The sequence below is a fragment of the Mustela nigripes genome, chromosome 3 (genome assembly GCF_022355385.1).
Source record: "Mustela nigripes isolate SB6536 chromosome 3, MUSNIG.SB6536, whole genome shotgun sequence".
Classification (NCBI taxonomy): domain Eukaryota; kingdom Metazoa; phylum Chordata; class Mammalia; order Carnivora; family Mustelidae; genus Mustela; species Mustela nigripes.
In genome coordinates this window covers 99,285,651-99,310,366 of record NC_081559.1, presented here as the reverse complement: position 1 = coordinate 99,310,366, position 24,716 = coordinate 99,285,651, and the positions used below count along the sequence as shown (strand labels likewise).

General features: G+C 35.4%; 1 protein-coding gene across 2 annotated transcripts in view; it reads right to left on the bottom strand.

Annotated features, from left to right (window-relative positions):
- Positions 1-24,716, bottom strand: part of DPP10 (dipeptidyl peptidase like 10) — a 599,077-nt gene that overhangs the window by 34,925 nt on the left and 539,436 nt on the right. For both annotated transcript variants that reach the window (XM_059394419.1, XM_059394420.1), the window contains exons 14-19: positions 23,137-23,228; positions 22,697-22,744; positions 19,558-19,679; positions 19,013-19,060; positions 1,582-1,680; positions 1,405-1,474 (exon numbers count right to left, since the gene is read on the bottom strand). In XM_059394419.1, coding sequence (XP_059250402.1) covers positions 1,405-1,474; positions 1,582-1,680; positions 19,013-19,060; positions 19,558-19,679; positions 22,697-22,744; positions 23,137-23,228 — 479 coding nt within the window. The remainder of the gene's footprint in view (positions 1-1,404; positions 1,475-1,581; positions 1,681-19,012; positions 19,061-19,557; positions 19,680-22,696; positions 22,745-23,136; positions 23,229-24,716) is intronic.

The following is a 24,716-nucleotide window of genomic DNA, read 5'->3' as shown; positions in this document are numbered from 1 at the left end:
AACTATTTCTATTTATTAAAGAATCTATAATCTATATAAAATAATGAACTATAATCAAAATAATTAAAATAGTCATGTGCCTGGCACTTTACATGTTGTATTTCATTTAATCTAAAAACATAGCCTGTATTTTAATGCTTGTTTTGTATTTGGAGAAATTGAGCCCTAAATGAGGTTAAGCAGCTTCCTCAAGGACACAGCTAATTAATGACAAAACTGGAATTTAAAGCCAGGAACTTTGATTTCATAGACTGAACAATTAATCTCTATATTCTCTATATTCAAACAACAAGTAATTCTGTTTTCATTTCCCTTTCCTAATAAGGTTCTGATATAATTTTAGACAACTTCAAGCACTGTCTTAGCAATATATGCTGGCTAGGTTCTTAATGAGGAAAATAACCAATAACTCTCAGGAATAAAATGCTGCATCGGTATCAAGTTAGTCAACCATTAGATGCTAGGGGTCTCTGTGCCCAGTACTATTTCAGAATATGATCTCACAGAAAGTATGAATGAATTCGATTCTAAGTTGGAAAAAGGTTTTCTGAGCATGGGAGGTACTTCCTGATGGCCATGAACCCAAGAAGGAGAACTGGCAGGAGTGATATAAATATAACCAATGGTTTCACCAGTGGCAATCAGTGTTTTCTCACTGTTGCATAAACAACTGATAAAGAGCACAGGGCCTATGACAACATAGATGCTCCTTAAGGACATTATCCTAAATGAAATAAGCCAGTCACCAAAGGTCAAATACTGCATGATTCCAGTCTCAAAGGCATCTAAAATAATCAAATTCCTAGAAGCCGAGAGTAGAGTGGTATTGCTAGGGGAGGGGAATTGGGGAGTTGATATTCAGTGGGTATAAAATTTTAGTCATGCAAGATGAGTAAGTTCTACAGACCTGCTATGCAGCATTGTACCTATAGTTAGCAATACTTTATTGTGCATTTAAGATTTGTCAAGAGAGTAGATCTCATATTAAGTATTCTTACAATTTAAAAAAAAAAGGCTTTATGAATCCAGCATGACTATGATACGATAAATACATTGCAAAGAAAGAAAGAGACCAATACTATATATGAAAACAAAACAAAAAATAAAAGCATAGGACTTGAGTAATTGCTGAACAGATATTGATAAGCCAAACCACATGTGTCATTATTCCCAGTAGTAAAACTGAGTTGGACTTCGGAGGTAAGAATTACAAATTACACAACCCTCCATATTGTTTTTTGGTGGTGTCTTTGACAAGTTCATACCACTGACTGCTCCACAGTTAACTACACATGTAGGAATTTTTTTATTGTTTTTTTTTAATCAGAATGCTGTCATGTGAGACCTAAGAAAAATTATAAAGCCTTTAGATTCCTTCATTTCAAAAACAAATAGAATACTTACATTATTAACAGAAGAGCATACTGGTTTCGGTCCGTAAAATCTTTGGGAAAGGACAACTGTAAAGGAAGTTCTTTTAAAGAAAGAGCAAAATATTAAATATGGAGAGTCATTTACACATAAAACTATAAGATGCAGAGAATGTTGTTCTTAAATAACATAGCAAGCACAAAACTTTACCATAGTCGTCAATATGAAGCATTTTAATTTCTGACTTTACTATCTTCTTCTTCAGGATAGCTTCCTTCAGCATGGAATTGCTTTCCAATATAAAATATTCTATAAATCAAAAAAGTTAATTTAAATAACTAACTACTATGTATTGATCAGGAATCAGTACAACACAACAAATAATAATCTGATGATTATCATTTGGCAAGCAAGCACTGTGTTAGGCACTGATTAAACTCTCATAATTTCTCTCCTGACTGGATTACAACAACAGTTTTCTAACTGAGCTTTTTATTCCAGTGAAATGTTTTCTTTTGCCCTATACCTGGAATTAGCATTTACATTTTCAAAATGCAAATCTGATCAAGTTGCTACTCTGCTTAAGAATATTTAAAAGAATACAAATCTCACAAAACAAACTGAGGGTTGCTGGGGGGAGGGGGGTTAGTAGAAGGGGGGTGGGTTATGGACATTGGGGAGGGTATGTGCTTTGTTTGGTGAGTGCTGTGAAGTGTGTAAACCTGGCGATTCATAAACCTGGGGATAAAAATATATGTTTATAAAAAATTAAAAAATTCAAAAAAGAAGGGGAAAAAAAGAATATTTAAAAGAATAGAAACCTATCTAGCACTCCGTAAGATGACATTACCACAGTAGGATTCCAATAACAAAATTATGAGGCATGTAGAAAAATCAGGAAAATATTACCCCCAGGATGAGTATAAAAATGTAAATAATAGAAATAATGCAAATAATATATTCTCTTTTTTAATGATATTGCCAGTCGATTATAATTACATCTCATATATTTAAAAAATAGGCATGAGGATATTAAGCAGACACATGAATGATTTTTTAAAAAAAGAAAAGTTAAAATACTAAAAATTTAAAACTGCAAAATCCGATATTCATAAAAACAATCTAAGATGAAAAATACTAGATTGGATTAATAGTATATTAGGTACTATAAAAGAAATTATTAATGAATTTGAGAATATGGCAATAGACAATATTAAAATTAAAATGAGTTGACAAAACACGAAAAGAGCATCAGTAACTTGCTGAAATTTTGATAGACTAAATCTGTAAATTTATAGGAGAGATTTGACATACTAAAAATAGTGAGCCCTCTAATCCATAAGTATGTATGTATATCATTGAGTCTTTAATTTCTCTCAATCTTGGAAGAAAGCAATCAGTCTTTCAACATCAAGACATTAAGTGTGGTATCAGTTGTTGTATTTTTGTAAATTCTGTTAATCTAAGAAATTCCCTTTCTATTCTTGCTGTTATTTATTGTTGTTTTTACTGTTTTTCACTTTTATCAACTACTGTCTTGTAAATCCTCAGAGTTAATAGTAAAATAGAGTGATTTGCTTTGATTGATTGTTGAAAGTTATAACAGTTATGGATTTTTCAGGTAAACCCATGTATCCATAATATTCTTTTATAAATTGGTGGATTTTACTTGCTAGTATTTAGTTAGTGAACTTTGTATCTATATCCATTAGGGAAAAAATTAAATATTTTATTTTTTTAAGTAATCATTGTACCCAACATGGGGCTCAAACTCAAAACCCCAAGATCAAGAGTCTACACTCTACCAACTCTATGAACTAAACAGGCATATACCACCCCCTTTTTGTCCCTGTAATGTTTGTTTATTATTTATTAACATATAATGTTTCTTTATTTTAAGGGTAGAGGCCTGTGAATCATCAGTCTTAGACAATCCATAGCACTCACCATATACCCTCCCCAATGTCCATTATCCAGCTACCTTATCCCTCCCCCACCCCCAGAAGCCCTCAATTTGTTTCCTGAGATTAAGAGTCTCTTATTATTTGTCTCCCTCCCTGGTTCAATCTTGTTTCATTTTTCCTTCCCTTACCCCCATGAACCCCCACCCTGCCTCTCAAAATCCTTATATCAGAAAGATCATATGATAATTGTCTTTCTCTGATTGACTTATTTCACTTAGCATAATATTCTCTAGTTCCATCCATGTCATTGCAAATGGCAAGATTTGGGGGGTTTTGATGGCTGCATAGTATTCCATTGTATTTATATACCACTTTTTCTTTATCCATTCATCTGTTGATGGACATCTAGGTTCTTTCCATAGTTTGGCTATGTGGACCTTGCTGCTATAAACATTTGGGTGCACATACCCTTTTGGATCACTACATTTGTATCTTTAGGGTAAATAGCCACTAGGACGATTTCTTCGTCATAGGGTTGCTCTATTTTCAACTTTTTGAGGAAACTCCATGCTGTTTTCCAGAGTGGCTCTACCAGCTTGCATTCCCACCAACAATGTAGGAGGGTTCCTCTTTCTCCGCATCCTCGCCAACACCTGGCATTTCCTGACTGGTTAATTATAGCCATTCTGACTGGTGTGAGGTGGTATCTAACTGTGGTTTTTATTTGTATTTCCTTCAAGTGGCATGATGTTGAGCTTTTTCTCATGTGTCTCTTGGCCATTTGGATGTCTTCTTTGCAGAAATGTCTGTTCATGTCTTTTGCCCATTTCTTGATTGGATTATTTGTTCTTTGGGTGTTGAGTTTGATAAATTCTTTACAGATTTCGGATACTAGCCCTTTATTTGATCTGTCATTTGCAAGTATAATTTCCCATTCTGTCAGTTGACTTTTGGTTTTGTTAACTGTTTCCTTTGCTATGCAAAAGCTGTTTATCTTGATGAAGTCCCACTAGTTCATTTTTGCCCTTGCTTCCCTTGCCTTTGGTGATATTTCCAGGAAGAAGTTCTGTGGCTGGATGTTAAAGAGGTTGCTACCTGTGTTCTCCTCAAGGATTTTGATGGAGTCCGTCTCACATTGAGATCTTTCATCCATTTTGAGTCTATTTTTGTATGTGGTATAAGGAAATGGTCCAGTTTCATTCTTCTGCATGTGACTGTCCAATTTTTCCAACACCATTTGTTGAAGAGACTGTCTTTTTTCCATTGGACATTCTTTCCTACTTTGTCAAAGATTAGTTGACCATAGAGTTGAGGGTCCATTTCTGGACTCTCTATACTGTTCCACTGATCTATTTGTCTTTTTTTGTGCCAGTACCATACTGTTTTGATGATTACAGCTCTGTAATAGAGCTTGAAGTCTGGAATTCTGATGCTGCCAACTTTCGTTTTCTTTTTCAACATTCCTATATCTATTCGGGGTCTTTTCTGGTTCCATATACATTTTTGGATTATTTGTTCCATTTCTTTGAAAAAAGTTAATGGTATTTTGATAGGGATTGCATTAAACATGTAAACTGTGGGGCGCCTAGCTGGCTCAATATTTAAGCATCTGCCTTTGGTTCAGGTCATGATACCAGGGTCCTGGGATTGAGCCCCGCATGGGGCTCTCTGTTTAGCAGGAAGCCTGCTTCTCCCTCTCCCATTCCCCCTGCTTGTGTTTCTTCTCTCGCTGTGTCTCTGTCAAATAAATTTTTTTAAAAATCTTTTTTTTTTTTTAATTTATTTGTCTGACAGATAGAGATCACAGGTAAACAGAGAGAGAGAGAGAGGAGGAAGCAAGTTCCCTGCTGAGCAGAGAGCCTGATGTGGGGCTTGATCCCAGGACCCTGGGACCATGACCTGAGCTGAAGGCAGAGGCTTTAACCCACTGAGCCACCCAGGCGCCCCTAAAAAAAAAAAAAAAAAAATCTTTTTAAAAATGTAGATTACTCTAGGTAGCATAGACATTTTCACAATATTTGTTCTTCCAACCCATGAGCGTGGATTGTTTTTCCATTTCTTTCTGTCTTCCTCAGTTTCTTTCATAAGTACTTTATAGTACTCTGAGTACAGATTTTTTGTCACTTTGGTGAGGTTTATTCCTAGGTATCTTATGGTTTGGGGCGCATTTGTAAATGGGATTGACTCCGTAATTTCTCTTTCTTCTGTCTTGGTGCATAGAAATGCAACTGATTTTTGTGCATTGATTTTATATCCTGACACTTTACTGAATTCCTATGTGAGTTCTAACAGTTTTGGGGTGGAGTCTTGGGTTTTCCACATAAAGTATCATATCATCTGCAAAGAATGATAGTTTGACTTCTTTGCTGATTCAGATGCCTTTAATTTCTTTTTGTTGTCTGGTTGCTGAGGCTAAGACTTCTAGTATTATGATGAATAGCAGAGGTGATAATGGACACCCCTGCCATATTCCAGACCTTAAAGGAAATGCTCTCAGTTGTTCCCCATTGAGAATGATATTTGCTGTTGGTTTTTCATAGATAGTTCTTATGATATTGAGACATGTACCCTCTATCCCTACACTGTGAAGAGTTTTGATCAAGAAAGGATGCTGTACATTGCCAAATGCTTTTTCAGCATCTATTAATATCTTGTTCTTTCTTTTATTAATATATCACATTGATTGATTTGCAGATGTTGAACCAACCTTGCAAAACAGGAATAAATCCCACTTGGTCATGGTCCTTTTAATGTACTATTAGATATTTCCAGCTAGTATTTTGGTGAGAATTTTTGCATCTGTGTTCACCAGAAACATTGGTCTGTAATTTTCTTTTTTGATGGGGTCTTTGTCTGGTTTTGGGATCAAAGTAATGCTGGCCTCATAAAATGAGTTTGGAAGTTTTCCTTCCCTTTCTATTTTTTGGAACAGTTTTAGGAGAATAGGTATTAATTCCTATTTAAATGTTTGGTAGATTTCCCCTGGGAAGCCATCTGGCCCTTGGCTCTTGTTTGTTGGGAGATTTTTTTTTTTTTAAGATTTTATTTATTTATTTGACACAGAGAGAGAGAGAGATCACAAGTAGGCAGAGAGGCAGGAAGAGAGAGGGGGAAGCAGGCTCACTGCTGAACAGAGAGCCCAATGCGGGGCTCGATCCCAGGACCCTGAGATCATGACCTGAGCCGAAGGCAGAGGCTTAACCCAATGAGCCACCCAGGCACCTCTGTTGGGAGATTTTTGATGACTGCTTCAATCTCCTTACTGGTTATGGGTCTGTTCAGGTTTTCTGTTTCTGTTTCCGTTTTAGTAGTTAATAGTCTCTAGGAATGCATCCATTTCTTCTGTATTCTCAAATTTGCTGGTATATAGTTACTCATAATATGTTCTTATAATTTGTATTTCTTTGGTGTTGGCTGTCATCTCTCCTCTTCCATTCATGATTTTATTAATTTGGGTCCTTTCTCTTTTCTTTTTGATGAGTCTGGCCAGGGGTTTATCAATCTTCTTAATTCGTTCAAAGAACCAGCTCCTAGTTTTGTTGATCTGTTCTACTGTTCTTTTGGCTTCTATTTCATTGATTTCTGCTCTGATCTTTATTATTTCTCTTTTCTGGCTGGATTTAGACTTTATTTGCTGTTCTTTCTCTAGCTCATTTAGGTATAGGGTTAGGTTGTGTATTTGAGACCTTTCTTGTTTCTTGAGAAAGGCTTATATTGCTATATACTTTCCTCTCAGACCACCTTTACTGTATCCCAAAGATTCTGAAGAGTCATGTTTTTGTTTTTGTTTTTTCCATGAATTTTTAAAATTCTTCTTTAATTTCCTGGTTGACGCATTCATTCTTCAGTAGGATGCTCTTTAGCCTGTATGCATTTGAGTTCTTTCCAACTTTCCTCTTGTTGAGTTCTACTTTCAAAGCATTGTGGTCTGAAGATATGCAGGGAATTATCTCAGTCTTTTGGTACCAGTTGAGACCTGATTTGTGACCCAGAATGTGATCTATTCTGGAGAATGTTGTATGTGTACTAGGGAAGAATATGTATTCTGTTGGTTTGGGATGGAATGTTCTGAATATATCTGTCATGTCCCTCTGGTCCAGTGTGTCATTCAAGGCCTTTATTTCCTTGTTCATCTTTTGCTTAGAAGATCTGTCCATTTCAGTGAGGGGGGTGTTAAAGCCCCCTACTATTATTGCATTATTATTAATGTATTTCTTTTATTTTGTTATTAATTGGTTTATATAATTGGCTGACCCCATGTTAGGGGCATAAATATTTAAAAGTGCTAGATTTTCTTGTTGTATAGACCCTTTAAGTATGGTATAATGTCCTTCTTCCTCTCATATTATAGTCTTTGACTTAAAATCTAATTTATCTGGTATAAGGATTGCCACCCCAGCTTTCTTTTGATGTCCATTAGCATAATAAATTGTTTTCCACCTCCTCACTTTAAATCTGGAGGTGTCTTTGGGTCTAAAATTCGTTTCTTGCAGACAACATATTGATGGGTCTTATTTTTTATTCCATTCTGATATTCTGTGTCTTTTGATTGGGGCATTTATCCTATTTACATTCAGGTTAACAATTGAAAGGTATGGATTTAGTTCCATTGTATTGCCTATAACATGACTGTTACTGTATATTGTCTTCGTTCCTTTCTGGTCTATTACTTTTAGGTTCTCTATTTGTTTAGAGGATCCCTTTCAATATTTCCTGCAGGGCTGGTTCGGTATTTGCAAATTCTTTTAGTTGTTGTTTGTCCTGGAAGTGGTTTTTTTTTTGTTGTTTTTTTTTAAATTATCTCTCCTTCTATATTCATTGACAGCCTAGGTAGATATAGTATTGTTGGCTGCATATGTTTCTCTTTTAGTGCTCTGAATATATCATGCCATCCATTTTTGGCCTTCCATGTCTCTGTGGATAGGTCTTCTGCCAGTCTATTATTTCTGCCATTGTATGTTATGTATCTCTTGTCTCTAACCTGCTTTCAGGAATTTTTCTTTGTCACTGAGACTTGTAAATTTTAATAGAGGATGGGGTGTTGACCTATTTTTATTGATTTTTATTTTGAGGGGGGTTCTCTGTGCCTCCTGGATTTTGATTCTTGTTCCCTTCCCAAATTAAGGAAATTCTCTGCTATAATTTATTCCAGTATACCTTCTGCCCCCCCCCCCCCCCCTCTTCTTTTTCTTGGTTCCCCTTCTTCTTATATTTTTTCATTCTTTTGTTTTTCCTTATTTCTTGAATTCTCTCCTCGTGGTCCAGTAGTTTTTTTTTTTTTTTCTGCTTTTTTATTTTCCACCATTTGATCTTTTATATCACTAATTCTCCCTTCTGCCTCATTTATCCTAGCAGTAAGAGCCTCCATTTTTTATTACACCTCATTAATAGCTTTTTAAATTTCAACATGGTTAGAGTTTAGTCCTTTTATTTCTCCAGAAAGGGATTTTATTTCTCCAGAAAAGGATTCTCTAGTATCCTCTATGCTTTTTTTCAAGCCCACCTAGCATCTTGATAATCGTCATTCTGAACTCTGGTTCTGACATCTTACTAATTTCTATAATGATTAGCTACTTAGCCATCAGTACTGCCTCTTTTTCTTTTCTTTTTCTTTTTTTTTTTTTTTTTGAGGTGAGTTTTTCCACCTTGTCATTTTATCTAGATAAGAATAGATGAATGAGATAACAAAATACTAAAAGTGTAGCAACGACCATAGAAAAATGTACACTAACCAAATCAGAAGAGAGCTGAAACTGAGCAGAGGAGAAAGTAGAAAGGAAACGCACACACACATACACACACACACTCACTTAATTTTGGGTGTGTTTTGGTCTGTTATAAGAAACTGCCTCCCCCCATTTTTTTCTTTTAAGAATTTATTTATTTAACAGTGAGAGGAGGAGAGAGAGCACAAATGGGAGGAGCAGCAGAGGGAGAGGGGGAAGCAGCGGGACTCGATCCCAGGATCCTGAGATCATGACCTGAGCCGAAGGCAGAGGCTTAACCCACTGAGCCACCCAGGTGCCCCTGCCTCCCCAGATTTTTAAGAAAGAAAAAATAAACACACACCCCAAAATAAGGGTAAACACAATGAAGGGATGGAATATGATTATAAAGATGAAAATTGAAAAAAGATTCTAAAAAAGAAATCAGTAAGATAAGTTGTTTGAAAAAAGAAAGAAAAACATGTGATCATGGTGGAGACGAGAACAAAGCATATGGCTTTGTTTTAGGGTATATTTTGATCTGTTTTAAGAAACTGTATCCCCAAATTTTAAAGAAAAACTTACATGTATATAAAAAGTAAGGTTAAATTCAATGAAGGGATAGAATATGACTATAACAATGAAAATTTTAAAAGATTTGTAAAAAGGTATTGATAAAAGTTTAAAAAGGTTAAAATAGGAAAGAGGAAAATTTAAAAAAAAAAACAAAAATTTTAAAAACAAAACTTAAAAAATTTAACTGTGAAACACTGAAGAATCATGGGGAAAAGGCTGTGAATTCTATGTGCTGCATTTCCCATAGCTCTGGAGTTTCATTAAATCTGAAGACTGCTTTGGGTAGTATGGACATTTTAACAATATTTGTTCTTCCAATCCATGAGCATGGAATATCTTTCCATTTCTTTGTGTCTTCTTCAGTTTTTTTCATCAGCGTTTTATGGTTTTCAGAGTACAGGTGTTTCACATTCTTGGTTCATTTTATAGTATGACTTTTATTATTTGGGGTGCATTTTTAAGTGGGATTGCTTATTTAATTTCTCTTTGCTGCTTTATTGTAGTGAATAGAAATGGAACAGATTTCTGTATATTGAATTTTCTGTCTGCAACCTTAAATTCATTTAACAGTTCTAGTAGTTTTTGGTGGGGTGTTGGGTTTTCTGTATGTAGTATCATGTCATCTGCAAATAGTGAACATTTTACTTCTTCCTTACCAATGTGGATGTTTTTCATCTTTTTGTCTGATTGCTGTAGCTAGGATTTCCAGTATTATATTGAATAAAAGTGGTGGGAATGGACCTCCCTGTCTTGTTTCTGATCTTAGGGAAACTGCTCTCAGTTTTTCATCATTGAGGATAATGTTAGTTTTTCAGATAAGGCTAGTTTTTCATATATGACGTGAGGTTTTCAAATAATGCCTTTATTATGTTCAGGTTCCCTTTAAACCTACTTTGTTGCGGGTTTCTATCACATTGTACTTTGTCAAATGCTTTTTCTGCATCTATTGAAATGATATGGTTTTTATCCTGTATCTTTGTGATGTTTAACATTGATAACTTTGTGATTGTTGAATTACCCACGCATCCTGGTAGTAAAACCCACTTGATCATTTTTTTAATATATTGTTGGATTTGATTAGCTAGTATTTTGTTGAGGAGTTCTGCATCTATGGTCATTAGCGATGTTGGCCCGTAATTCTTTTTTTTTTTTTTTTTTTTGTACTGTCTACCTAGTTTTGGTGTCAGGATAATGCTAGCCTCATGAAATGCTCACCTTATGGAATGAAGCTAGGCAGATATCCTTCCTCCTCTGTGTGTGTGTTTTTTGTTTTTTTTGTTTTTTTCGGTTTGTTTTGTTTGTTTGTTTTGTTTTTGTTTGTTTTGGTTTTAGAATAGTTTGAGAGAAATTTCTTTAAGCGTTCGGTACAATTCACCTGTAAAGCTGTCTGGTTCTGGTTTTGTTTGGAGTTTTTTGATTAGTGATTCAGTTTCATTGATGGTTTTTGGTATGTTCAAATTTTCAATTTCTTCCTGATGCAGTTATGGGAGATTATATATTTCTAGGAATTCATGTATTTCCTCTAGGTTGTCCTATTTGGTGGCATGTAATCTTTAATATTCTCTCATAATCCTTTTTATATTTATGGTTATCATTTATTTCTCTTTCATTTCTGATTTTAAGTCCTCAGTGTATTTATTTGTTTATTGATTTATTGATTTTGATGAGTACTACTACAGCTTTATCAATTTTATCAGTCTTTTCAAAGAACTAGCTCCTGGGAAACTCTTTATATCACCTTTTAATCTTAATGCTAGCCTCCCTGGATAGAGCATTTTTTCTGCAATTTTTTTTTTTTTTCCTTTCAACATTTGAATGCATTATGTCACTCCCCTCTGACCTGCAAAGCTTCTTGCTGAAAAATTAGGTGATAACCTTATGGGGTTTCTCTTGTATAGAACTGTTTTCTTTTCTCTTGTTGCTTTTAATATTCTCTTTATTGCTACTTTTTGCCATTTCAGTTAGTTTGTGTCTTGTTGTAGACCTTCTTGGATTTAGTTCAAAGGGGGCTGTCTGTGCCTCTTGATTCTGGATGTCTGTTTCCTTCCCTAGATTTGGGAAATTTTCATCTGTTCCTTCAGATAAATTTTCTGTACCATTTACTTTCTCTCTATTCCTGGGATACTTATAATGTGAATGCTATTACATTTGATGTTAGGTTTGTTCTTGTTTGGTGTAACTTTTTTTTCTCACCTGCTTAATTTGATTGCTTTCAATTTCTCTGTCCTCTGGGTCAGTGATCCATTCTTCTTTCTATAGTTTACTGTTTATTCCAACTAGTGTATTTTTAATTCCATTTATTGAGTTCCTATCTGATTATATTTTTTTTCCTTTGTTTTCTCTTTAAGTTTCTTAATGATGTCTTCTACTCTTTCTCAGGTCCAGTAAATATCTTTAAGGTTATTACTTTAAATTCTCTATTGCGTGTATTACTTGTGTCTATTTCAGTTAGGTCATTTGTTGTGATTTTGTTCTTTTCAAAGACCTACTTCCTTTTCTAATTTCTCATTTTGTCTAAATCTTTGTGTATGTTTCTGTATGCTAGGAAAGTCAGCTGTGTCTCCTGCCTTATGAAGGAGGTCCTACACTGCAGTGTCCCCACTTCCCCTGACACTTGAGGGGTGATTCCTGTGTGTGTTGTGCATGCCTGGCTGAGGTGGGTGAGTAGCTTTTTCCTTAAGTCTAGTCATCTGCAATGGCTCTCTTTGCCTGTTGAGGGCCGTGTTGGGGCTCTTTTCTGTTATTGGGCCATTCTCCAGCTGCCTTGGGCTTGAGTTGTGTCTGACCAACCATTTGCCAGAGATAACAGTAGCACCAAACTTCAGGATGCTTACCTGTTTTGTCCCCTGAGAAGCTTTTGTGCATGGGGACCAGCTCTCTGTCTCTTTCCCACTGCTGGGTCCACAGCTGGAATGGTGTTTGTGGTTATGTTCTCCCATTCCTGTGTCACTTAGGAGTGATTCTGGCCCCTGTTGGGGTTGCTTACACATTGCTAGGCTTGCAGCACCTCTTTGCAGGGTCTCTGGCTAAAAGCATTTTGGAGGGGTTGGCTCTGCTAAGGGCAAGGTCCACAAACTTGGGGGCGGGGACTAAATTTACTAGCATTAAGGCCTGCCTTGCTGGAGAGGGCAGATCTGAAGTGCAGGGGTGAGGGAGGTGCAGAACATGCACTGTTAGCAAGGAGCAAGTGTCTGAGCTTCTCTGATTCCTGTAGATGTCCCTGTGTTTGTGCTGGGAGGTGGGAGTAGGTAATGGTGCCTACCAGCTCCTTTGTTTCTGAAGAAATCTCAAGATCCCTGCCCTTCAGTCACACTCATGAGATGAGTCACACTGATGCCCCAAACATTTTTCAAACTGCTGCTTCTGTGCTGTATCTCTGCAGGCTGTTTATTGTGCTGTCTCATTAAGGGTGGAGACTCAGTTTCCTCTTGCCCTCAGCCCTCCCAGAGCTGAGCCCACTGATTTTTATAGTTTAAGGTTTTTCATCCCATTGGTTGTAGTGGAAATTCAGCCCCTCTGGCTTTCAAAGCCAAATGTTTGGAGAGTCCACACAGGGAAGACAAATTCCCATGGATGAGAATGTTTCTCTCCCCTCTCCATTCCAGCAGCATCCCTCCTTCCTCCCCACAGACAGTCCCATGGATCCCTTTAGTTGTGCAGTTTGTTCTCCTGGTTTTCCTGTCATTTTCTGGGTTATTTACACTGATGTGAATGTTACCTAGCTGTACCCCTGAGATGCACTGTGCTTAGGGTTGTCTTATTCTGCCATCTTCTCTGGAATTCTTCCATCATCATTTTAAAGATTTTGCTCTGTTTGTCTTTCCGTTTCTTTCCTATTTATTTATTTATTTTCTGATAAGACCTTTGCAGTAATTCTTGACTACCATTTATATAATGTTTGGATATATAGAGGTCCTTTTATTTTTGGTGACTTATGGTTTAATTTGCTTTGTTTTTAAATTACCTTTTCTATTGGGATACATTTCACTTGAGGTTTTTGAGCAATTTTATATGTTTCATCTTACTTGTATTTGACCAAATATTGGATTTCATCAAATATTTCTTATGTGCCTCCCCTTCTGATCTAAGTAAAAACATTGTATGTGTGTGTCTATGTGTATACACACACATATATATAGACTTGCATTAACTTAGGCTCTGTTCATTTCTTTTATTCCTTTTCTATTTCTGAAAGTTTCTATTGATAAAGTTTCAAGTTCACTGATCTTTTTCTATAGTGTCTAATTTACTTTGGTCTTTTCCAGTGGAATTTTTATTTCCAATACTAAAGTTCAAGTTCCTTTTAAAAATATTCCATTTATAGTCACACCATATTCATTCATTTCAAAATCATATTTATAATAGCTGGTTTATTGTATTTGTAGAAGGTTCCATCTCTCTCTTTTCTGAGTCTCTCTTTATTCACAGCAGCTTTTTTCCCAGTTATGAATCACATTTTCTTCTTCCCTTCCTTCCTCACTTCCTCGCTTCCTCACACACCCAGTAATGTTTTACTGGATTTTGACCCATTGTGACTTAGAGTATTTTGTGGATTTTGTTCTGTTATTTTGGAAATTGTTGGATTTTGTTCCAATAAGGTATAGGCTATCTACAGGTCAGCTAAATCATTTTAAGACTTAAAAATATCTTATTTTGTGTAGGTTTGGGTGATTTCTGCTGTGTGGCTAGTGTAGCTCTATTACAAAGGCATGACTCTGGTGGGCTATCTCCTACACATTCCAGTATTCTGCCTGGTTGGAACTTTCAGCACATGCCAGCGCTCTTTAAGCTCTGTCCTTTGTCATTTACATGCTTAGCTAGGGGTTTTTTGCAGTAGACTCAGGGTGATTCCCTGAATCCCTATTAAGATTTCTCCTCCTCTCCAGTGTATTTGTCCATGTTTTCAACATTCCAAAAGCTTCAAACTTTCTGAACTCCAATGGCCATTCTCATTCTGACTCTGAGACTCTGACTCTGAGATACCATTACACTCTTCTTGGACTGTTCCTCATTGCACTGAAATTCCTAAAATGATTCTAGCAAAAAAGCCAGAGCAATTAAAACATTAATCTCAGTTGTCTCCCTTCTTCCAGGAATGAGAGTCCCATTTTGACTACTGTCACAATGCTTGAAAATTGGTTTTTTTTAATATATTTTATCCAGTTTTCTCCCCCTCACTTTCTGGCATCAGGCTGTTTCTACTTTCAGTAGAAACATGGCCAGATCACAAATTTATTTTTTTAATTATTGTCGGCTTATCACCGACAATCCACTGTTAAATCCAAACTCCTTAGCTTGCCCCTATCACCTATATCCTTTCCTTTTTTTTTTTTTTTCTTAAATGTTTTGTTCCAGCCACATGGGACAGCCTTTATCTTGCAAGTTTAAATATTTCATGTCTTCTTTTTAGTACATTCACATTCTTTTGCCTTTCTACTAACTTGCTTTCTTGCAATTATGTCCACTTCTGTTAGAGAAATTACCATATTCTATTAGAACCATATAATATTCTCCTGCCATGTACTCTAAATTCTATATGTGATTTCAGGCATACCAAACCACATTTTTTGTAAATAAGTGTCATCCTCTACAATACAAATTTGGGAAATTAGATGTTGTCAGAGGTTTATTCTATCCCTAGTAAGAAGTTTCAGATTATCCAAATCCTGTATTTTCAAGGAACTGATCCTAAACATTTAGTTATAAAATTTAGAATGTGAATACCTAAACTCTGTATACTTTCATTAAAGACTCAGCATTTATAACCTAAGAACTATCATAAAAATGCAGGAAGCCACTGTCACCTGATATTTGCTAACTACAATGAACACAGTTTTTTGAAGAATAAATCTTAGTAAATTTTTACCTTTATACCTTTAATTACAGATCATCTTGTTGGCTGGCTTTTTTTTTTTTTTTAATAAATGAATAATTTGACTAACTGACAGTTGAACAAATGGATACAGCCAGAGGCACCAATCTGAGTATAATATACTAATAATTTCTCATGGTTTCTCTTAATTATCAAATGTCAGTGGCAAAAAATAAACCTAATTACATGTAAACTAATGACATGAATAGAGGGGCAGCTGAGAATTTTTACTTCTAAATCAAAGGCTACTCATTTATTCCTGGGGAAAAAAAGCAATCCATGGTCACAGGGAAGTAAGTTCTTTTTAAGCAAAGGAAATATAGTAAAGCCATTTTGAAAAATATTAAGAGCAGAGAGGTTTTTTTCCCATGATAAACTTGCAAAACATGTAATACACTTTTTTTTTTTTTGGTGAAACAGTGTGAAGAGGAAGAAAATGAAAACAAAACTGAGAAGAAATAAAGAGGAAAGAAACTAGAAGAGAGAAAAGAAGTAAAGGGGAGTGAGAACAAGGATAGGATGGAGAAAAAGGAAACAAAGCATATATGCAAAATTAAGGAGAAAGCAAATGGTAGTGATATGCGACAAATGGCCTTTGAAATATTAAAAGTAAAATTTTTAAAATTTTTCATATTTATACCTTGTCTCAACTCACTGAGCATTTTAATGAAGGGTTTCTTTTTCATTAAAAAAGTAATATATGGAAAAAAAGTAATACTTGTTCATTGTAGAACATAAGGCAAATACTCAAGAAGAACAAAAATCACCTGGAGGGCTGCTAGCCAAATGCAAGAATTTTAACATCTGTATTACTTTTTGAAAGTTTTAGATGCATTTTCAGTTTTGTTGGAGTGGCATAAACATTTGGACTCCTTAATCACTTGTAACTATAGCTTAAACTTTTTTTTTAGATTCTACTTACTTGTTGTTAACATACAATGTATTATTTGTTTTAGGGGTACAGGTCTGTGATTCATCAGTCTTACACAATTCACAGCACTCACCCTAGCACACACGCTCCCAAATGTCCATCACCCAGCCACCCCAACCCCCCACCCCCCTCCACTCTAGCAAGACTCAGTTTGTTTCCTGAAATTAAGAGTCTCTTATGGTTTGTCTCCCTCTTTGGTTTCATCTTGTTTCATTTTTTTCTTCTCATCCCCTGTGATCCTCTGCCTTGTTTCTCAAATTCCAAAGTTTTACTCTGCATTTCTTCAATAACTATTGGGTTTAAAGTTGTCCAGATTAAATATTTTCATTTTTCTTTTTTAAATTTCTTTTGTATATCCTATTCTACTTCATGTGGCCCCCAAATGTGTTCCAATTAATTCATTAACAAAGATTAATCCATAATTCATTAACCAGAAGATTTACTTGAACCTGAATGTCTTTCAAAAAAGAAAATTAAGCACCTGACCACTGCTCACTTCTGTTTTTCTGGATGCTGAGATGATGCTTATAAGTGGGAAAATTAGAAAATATTTCATTATTTGCAGCAGAAATTACTAGGAAACAACAGTAGAAAAAAGTTAATTAAAATCAGATTGGAATATTTTTAAAAATTTTTGGCATAATATGCAATATAACACAAATAGTTCCCATTTATTTAGTGCATCCTATGTTGCAAATAAATCTCATCTTCATTAAAAATTCATTTGCTAATTTGCCTACAAGGAAATTGATCCTATGATCCTATGAGATATTAACTTGTTTCACATCTCACAAAAGGTTTATAATGAACTCATTTTGTATACTATTTTTTAATATACTGATCTTTTAATCTATAAAATCCAACCTTCAGTTTTATCCAATATACTGTTTTATTGTTACTATTGCTTTTAATACTAAATACATTTAATTTGCTCACCACAACCTCTTTTAAGTTTTATACTGTTAAGTAGAAACGTTTAAACAATGTACTCACCTATTTCCAGCCACACAAAACCCCATTACAAATTTAGTACTTTTTTTTTCTAGAACAGGAGGAAGTCTCCATATATTGGTATTTGAAGAGTATCAATGGTCTTACTCTGTTGTCTAAAAATAACATTGTCCTTCAACATTACAGTCTTATGCCTGCATCTTAGTTAAGTTTATACATCTAAGTAAAACTACTTAAATACAGGATGTGAAAGACAAAAAACAATAGAATAAGATGCCCTATAATGAGGGAAGGAAGCTGGAGGGAATCCATTTTAGAAAGGCTAGGTCTCTCTTTTTCTGCTAGGCCCCATTTCTATATTTTGCCTTTGAACAAGACAAAGAAATTATGTTCTCACTTCAAGAGGAAAGCAGGAAAGTGAATCATTCTCTGAGTTTTGTTCTAGGCCTCAAGCATGTAATGATCTCTAAGAAGAGCTGGATCTAAAACGTGTTCCAGGAAATTTGCTTCCAACAAACTTCTGCTGACACTGGCATCAATACCTTCTACCTTCGATGATTCATGAAATAACATCTGTTACTCACGTGTTACCAACTTTAATTGGGCCTACCCTGGATTCCTAAAGGAACACACACCTAGATTCTTTTCTAAAATAAATCTCTGATCCCAAGCACTGATGAGACTCATTCTCCTTTCTAAGTCTCCTAGACACTCTGTCTGCTATTCTTAAACTCTGTTTTCACTTTCTCCAACTCACATTTGATTTCTATCCTTTGTGAAGCCAAGGACCCTCTTGGCTGATCCTGCAGGAACCCCTCCTCCAACCTACCTTCATCAATTACAAATCCTATTTTGGAGTCAGACTACTTCTCATGATTCCTGGCTCTGCTACCTATTAGTATTAATTAAGCAAGTTATTTAACTTCCCTGTGACTCAGTTTCCTCTTCTTTAAAAGAGGATAATAAAATTAACTATGTCGGTGGTGTTCTGAGTTCATAAATACATGCCTAATTTATTAGATCGTGGTAGCCTAATGTAAATCATTAGAGCATAAGAGTACTGATTGAATAAAATTGAAAAAAGCCAAAGAAACATAGGAAGAAAAGAAGGCAAGAAGCAATCTGGCTATTCATTTTTATGATTACCTCAACCCTGTATTTACTTACGTACTCTACTATAATTTCATAAACACACTGACCATATTTTACTAGCAGTGTCCACCCAAACTTCATAGATGATGAATAGTTAAATACATAAAAGAATAAATGAATACATAAAACTAGGAAGCCCTGGATATCTGGAACAAATAGGATAGAGAACACATAACATACTTTTCATATTTTTCCCAAAAGTACACAAAAAGCATTGGAGGAATAATCTACATGAGGCCAAGGAAAAAAATGAGCCAGAACAGTAAGAGGCCCGTAGGCTGAAGTGTACCTAAATGAGCCTCATCAACCAGTCCTCCTTCAGATTAGGTAACAGTAGACACCCTGTTCCAGGCATGTGTGATCCAATTGTGGCTGTTAACATGGCTCAAATCACTTGCTCAAACAGTCAAACTGATGGTATCTACACATCCTGCTCCATGGTGGAAACTCCTTTGAAAAAGGTTTTGTAAGAATATGACATTGAGAATAAGTAATACCTAAGACCAATGACCCCCATGACTATCCCACATTTTCATGTTTGTGTACTTACTTGCTGGGTTTTCCATGCTGTGTAGACTGACCACTGGGACACCTGGGCCTGGATTTTAAAAACATGTATAAAAAAATATGTATAAATATTTTAAATACATCTAAGTAATCATTATTGGAAAGGCTACATGAAAGAATTATTTTTTTTCCAAATTGAAGCATTTCATAGTTAAAACAATGAAACAGAAACCAGATAACTGGGCAATTAAATTTCTATAGATCCTAAATCTCTTAACAACCAAGCCATTATTTTCAAAAATTTTTTCTAAAGACTAGATAAATTAGTTTAGCAGGACTTTGCTAATGTAAATATGTTTATTCACTTTTTTAAAACATTTGCTCTCAAACAGCCTTTCTTGATCAGGAATAAATGTTGACTCCCAATTTTATTTTCTAAATGAAGATACAATGCATAGCTTGTAAATTCATAATTTATAATTTAGTGAATACATAAATTTAGAATATCAAATCATATAGCTAGAGAAAAGTTACTCATGATAGTAATAGATAGTGATCAAATAAATTTCATCAGAAATCATGTGTTACCTTTACAGAGCAGTAAGAAATGTTGATTCATAGGACTGAAACTGGCATCAAAATATGTACATTGTTCTTTCATAAAATTACATGAAATGCATTGACGATTCAACAGTCCTTCAGTAGATGCACTGGGGAAAGAAAAAGAAAATTAGAAACGGTACTATTCCAGGTACTTGAATGTGTGGCATCAATATTTAAGGATTAACATAAACTGTGGAGCTCCAGCATTACTTACATTGCAGTTCCCTGTAAATGATGACTTACTGTATAAATGCAAAGTCCATTTCCATTAATAATGTTAAGACATACACATTTTTCTTCTCTATAATACAATCATGTATGCCTAGATATTTATAAAGTGTATGTATGTATGCATGTCTATAAATAAACTGATTTCCACAGGACTCAATGTAATTTATTCTTACCTGCCTTTTCTCTACAGATATTCCTTTAAAAACTTGCAAAAGGAATTGCCCACAGAAACTAGCATAAACTCACCATCGGTAAATATTAGTTGAAAGAGCCAATACATGTTTTCACAAGCTATGCAAAGAATCAACCTCACAGTAGAATTAGGTATCCGTGTCAAATTTTTCCCACTAAACAGATGCACTGAAAACACTTGCCTTAAATACTTGCACTGAAATTTTTGGTAAAGGAAAGTAATTTTTGTATGATAATATAGTATTAATGATATACATATTTTGAGACCTCAGGGAAGTAGTTAAAGAGAAAAGCAATCATTTATTTTACATAGATTCTTAAGATTAGAGTGTTTGAGATATTTACTTAGGGTTAAATTTCCTATATAGAATCATTTATTTTATAAATAAAGATGAACTGTAAATTATGCCAACAGATGAAAATACTGGTGAAGCTGTGTTTTAAGCTGTTTCTTAAGCTTAAGACAAAATATTCTCAATTTCATTTGGAAATGAAATAGGATTTTGGCTATATATTTGTAAATGAACCTTAGTCATTTTGATGTGCAGTAAGCTGCATACATGGGGCTGGGAACAGGTGTATTGACACAGGCAACAGAAGCACAAGAAGCAATTGAGGATCAATGTGAAGTATAGTTCATAAACTCAAAATTTCACATTTGAAACATTCTGAGCTCATTATAACCCCAAATCTTCCTTCATCGGTCAAGGCAATTAAACACATTAACCAGTTTCACCTTTATGATAATTTACAAGGTAGTCATACCTGATTATTTTCTCTTTAAAATTGCTATGTGTGTGTATATACCCTCACACACACACACACACCATAGCATTTGTCATTTTAATCATTTTTAAGTATATAGGTCAATATCATTAATTCTATTCAGTGTTTTGTAACCATCTCCACAGAGAGGATAAGAATGCATGCCAGTTGTCCCTAGCTACTTACATACCTTCATATAATTTTTCAGATTCAAGCTCCCCAGAGATTTGTTGGTCGTTTCTCATTAGATTATGAAATTACTGAAATAAATGCCCATTTTGGGACAAAATTCTAAACTGTCTTTGGCTGCAGTTGTGATTCTGCAGAAAGGATCTCATCCCATAAATTTAGTCAACCAGTCATTATTTTTATGACCTGGACAAGACAATGATTGAGTTTTCTGGGTTAAACATTAACATTATCTAACAGTCAAGCCAACTGGCATTTGCTGAGTTATTTAAGGGGAAATTTATTGGTACTACATTTTCTTTCTAACAGCCTACTCCACTAGTACAGTTCACAGTCACTAGAAAGTAAAGACAAGCACAGAAATCTAAGAAGTCATTTTAATTCAGATCACATTTTGGGCTAATAAAGGGAAGGGAGATTGAGATAGTTCCATTGGTTGAAAATGGCCAAGTCTAAGCTTCTGTCACTTTTCTTTTAAGTTTCATAATATAAGAGAAATAAAACTTTGATGAAGTGGTTTCAGGACCTTAAAAAAATGGCTCAGGTCTACCAGTACCAACCAGAGTATATGTTTCAAGACAGGCTTCAGGTCACCAAAAAGAAAAAAAAAAAAAAAGTAATCAGTACTTTAATCAAAAACTCTAAACCGAAACTAGAATTAGTCTCTTTAAATAAAAAGCTTTTTTTCCTTTTCTCATAGTCTGAGAATATGGGTTCTGGACTCTAAGAGAAAAAACAAACAAAATACACCCAAAAAATGAACACAGAAATTACATACTGGGAGAGGTGATAAAAAATGAGATGTTTGTTTCAGATGAAAGCAATTTATGCATAAGTAAGTGTATGTGGTGAATTAAAGGGAGTTTAGGGTGTTTTAAACACGCATTTTTACTTTCAGAGGAAAGTCTAGGCTACTGGGTAGGAATCAGTGGTGACACTTCTTCAAACATGATGAATTTCTACTGAGAATATGCCTTGGCAGTTTTGACACTTTAAAAATGGATCTGTGAAATGGAAATCAGAAAGTGTATGTAAAGTCTAGAATTAATAAGTTGCTTGCCAGACAAAAATAAAAGTAATTCTTGTGAGGTCCTGGTGAAAGCTTTCCAAGTGAAGAAACATTTTAATACTAAATAGGTATGACCTTAAGTACGTTTTATGAATACAACTTTCCATCTGGGAAAATTGGGCAGATGAAAACATTTCCCATCTACTGCTTTCTTTAAGCAATGAGCATTCCTGGCTTCAGTGACAATCTTACTAAGTTTTATACACTATGGGGGAGGGGAGGAGAAACACTTTCTCTTGATCTACTCTTCTAATGGTTCACAGTGGTTTTATTTTGTTTGGGGGCAAATTACCAGTGTACAATATCAATGCACTGAAAATTGAAAATGAGCCTTAGCCATAGGAAAGTCCACTGAGGAAAATATGTAAATGCCTATGATGTGTGTAGAGAGAGATGTGTGTAGAGATGATGTGTGTTGAGAGAAGCAAGCCTTAAAACAGTAACACAAAAATGGTATTTTGAGACTGCAAGCAGGTGAGGAAAAAAAGAAGGAACAGCTAGATGGTCTTCAGGTCCAACCCTTCAGGCTCACAAAGGTTCAGAGCTGAGAGACTGGACCAAGAGTGTGAGGTTTCATCATGTCAAAAAGAAGCTTCAATTTTTCCATCCTATCATAAAGCTGTGTAGATGGCCATTGAGAAATCAACCTGTTCAGGGCAGTCCTCGCACCTTGCTTACCTGTACAGCTGCCTCCCTCTGGGAGAAGACTCTGTGCTCAGAAAGTAACTGCCCAGGAAAGAAAACAACAAAAACATCAGGCACAGATCAATTTTTGCCAGGCTGAGTTTTCACTTGAATTTTCAAACTGTCAAAGAACAGGCAAGAGCTGTTCTATTATTCAACCACAGAACTTGGGTCCATTTGGGAAACACAGCTTTTTTTCTCAAAATATCATCATATCACACTTTTCCGTGACCTCTGTCTGTGGGTCTGTGCACGTTTCTGTGCAAGTGTGTCTCTGGGTGATGGATAGGGAGAATCTTTAAAGAAAAAGTTGCTCTTTACATAGCCAGGTTGTCTGGACTAGGACCACAGTAAGCAAAACATAAATCTGGCAGAAAAGATTGCATTCGACAAGCCCTGACTTCCAACCTGACCAGAGAACCAAAAACACTCACATTTTTTGAGTAGTTTCATCGTATGCCAAGATCTTTATCACTTCCCAGTTTCCTGATGTCAGATGCCGCACGGTAATTTGCTCACTTTTACTCTGCAAAGAGATAGAAAATATTGATTTTCTTTTTTATTTAAACAGCATCTCTCTGGTCAACACAAAAGTACTGACTGCCTGTGTCACTTTTAATTCTGTAATTCTCAGCTAACATTCAGTTTCTTGTTTTCAGTCTCAAGAATGCACACACATTCCTGCAAACATTGACCAGGGTAGGGTAGAGCCTTTTCTACTATACTGTAGGAAAACCATTCAAAAAACCCCTCTAGGTGAAGCCTTCCTCTACATCATTTTGACACAGGATGTCATCTTGCATTTGGTACAGACACAGGACTTTGGTTGAAAGGATAACTAACCGCTTGTTTGCTTTTCTGTAAACCGCTGGCTTTTAGGTATAGACCAGGTTATTAATTAGGTTATTAATTGCTTATTAATCGCTCTTTTGCCCTTCTGTAACCGCTTGGCTTATAGAAATAATAGAGACGCCATGATGGCATTCCTACCTTCCCCCTTCTTGTTCCCCTTTCCCGCCTTTCTCCTCCCAGGCGCGGGCCCTCAGAAACAATCAGCTTGTTCCCCCTTCCCGCCTCTCTCTTCCCCCGCGCGGGTCCTTAGAGCCAATCAGCAAACTCCACGTATGCCTTTTTCAAAAGTTCTAACTGTCAACCAATCAGTTGCGCCCCACCCAAAACTTGTTTGTACCTGTCTATAAAAACCCGGCACCACCCCAGCCCGGTGTGCTCAGCTAGCAGGAGCTGCTGACCACCCGCAGGCGCGCGCTGACCACCCGCGGGCGCCTGCGTAACAATAAAGAACCTCTTGCTGATTGCATCCAGTGGCAGTGTTGGATTCTTGGGTAAGGGGATCCGCGGGTCTTTCATGGTAACTCTCATCTCAAATGACTGGCAACTGTGCAGTTTGGACAGCTTTAAATAAAACACTGCAGAACAAACTTTATTCTAAATATATCACATAATAGTATATTGCATATAGTATATTACATATCCTATTATATGAAATCATATAATACTTTCAATTTCTAGAGTATATTAATCACTTTAAGATTTACTATTTTCCCACAATAACTTACTGCTGAGATTAATTCATATTGATGTTTGTAGCCATAGTTTGATTTCACTGTAAATTGTATTTTATATGAATATAGCAAAATTTATGTTTTACTGACAGTTGAGCATTTACAAATATTTGCTCTTAAAAATAAGTTGCCTATAAACAATTTTATTGAAGTCTCTTCATGCACATGGCAGGGTTTCCTTGAGAGAACACCAGGAAGGGGCACTGGCCATTAGTACACATGTCTTTTACCTAACCAGGTTGTGACAAAATATTTTCCAACTTTATCTCTATTTACAGTCTACTGCGTTACAGTCAATACGTGTTTTCATTGCTCCACGTCTTTATCGCTTCCTTACCAACATTAATTTCCTGGGACTTTTTTTTTTTTTCTCAAATTAATGAGCTTGAAATCATATCATTCTTTTTTTTTTTTTTTTTTTTTTTTTTTTT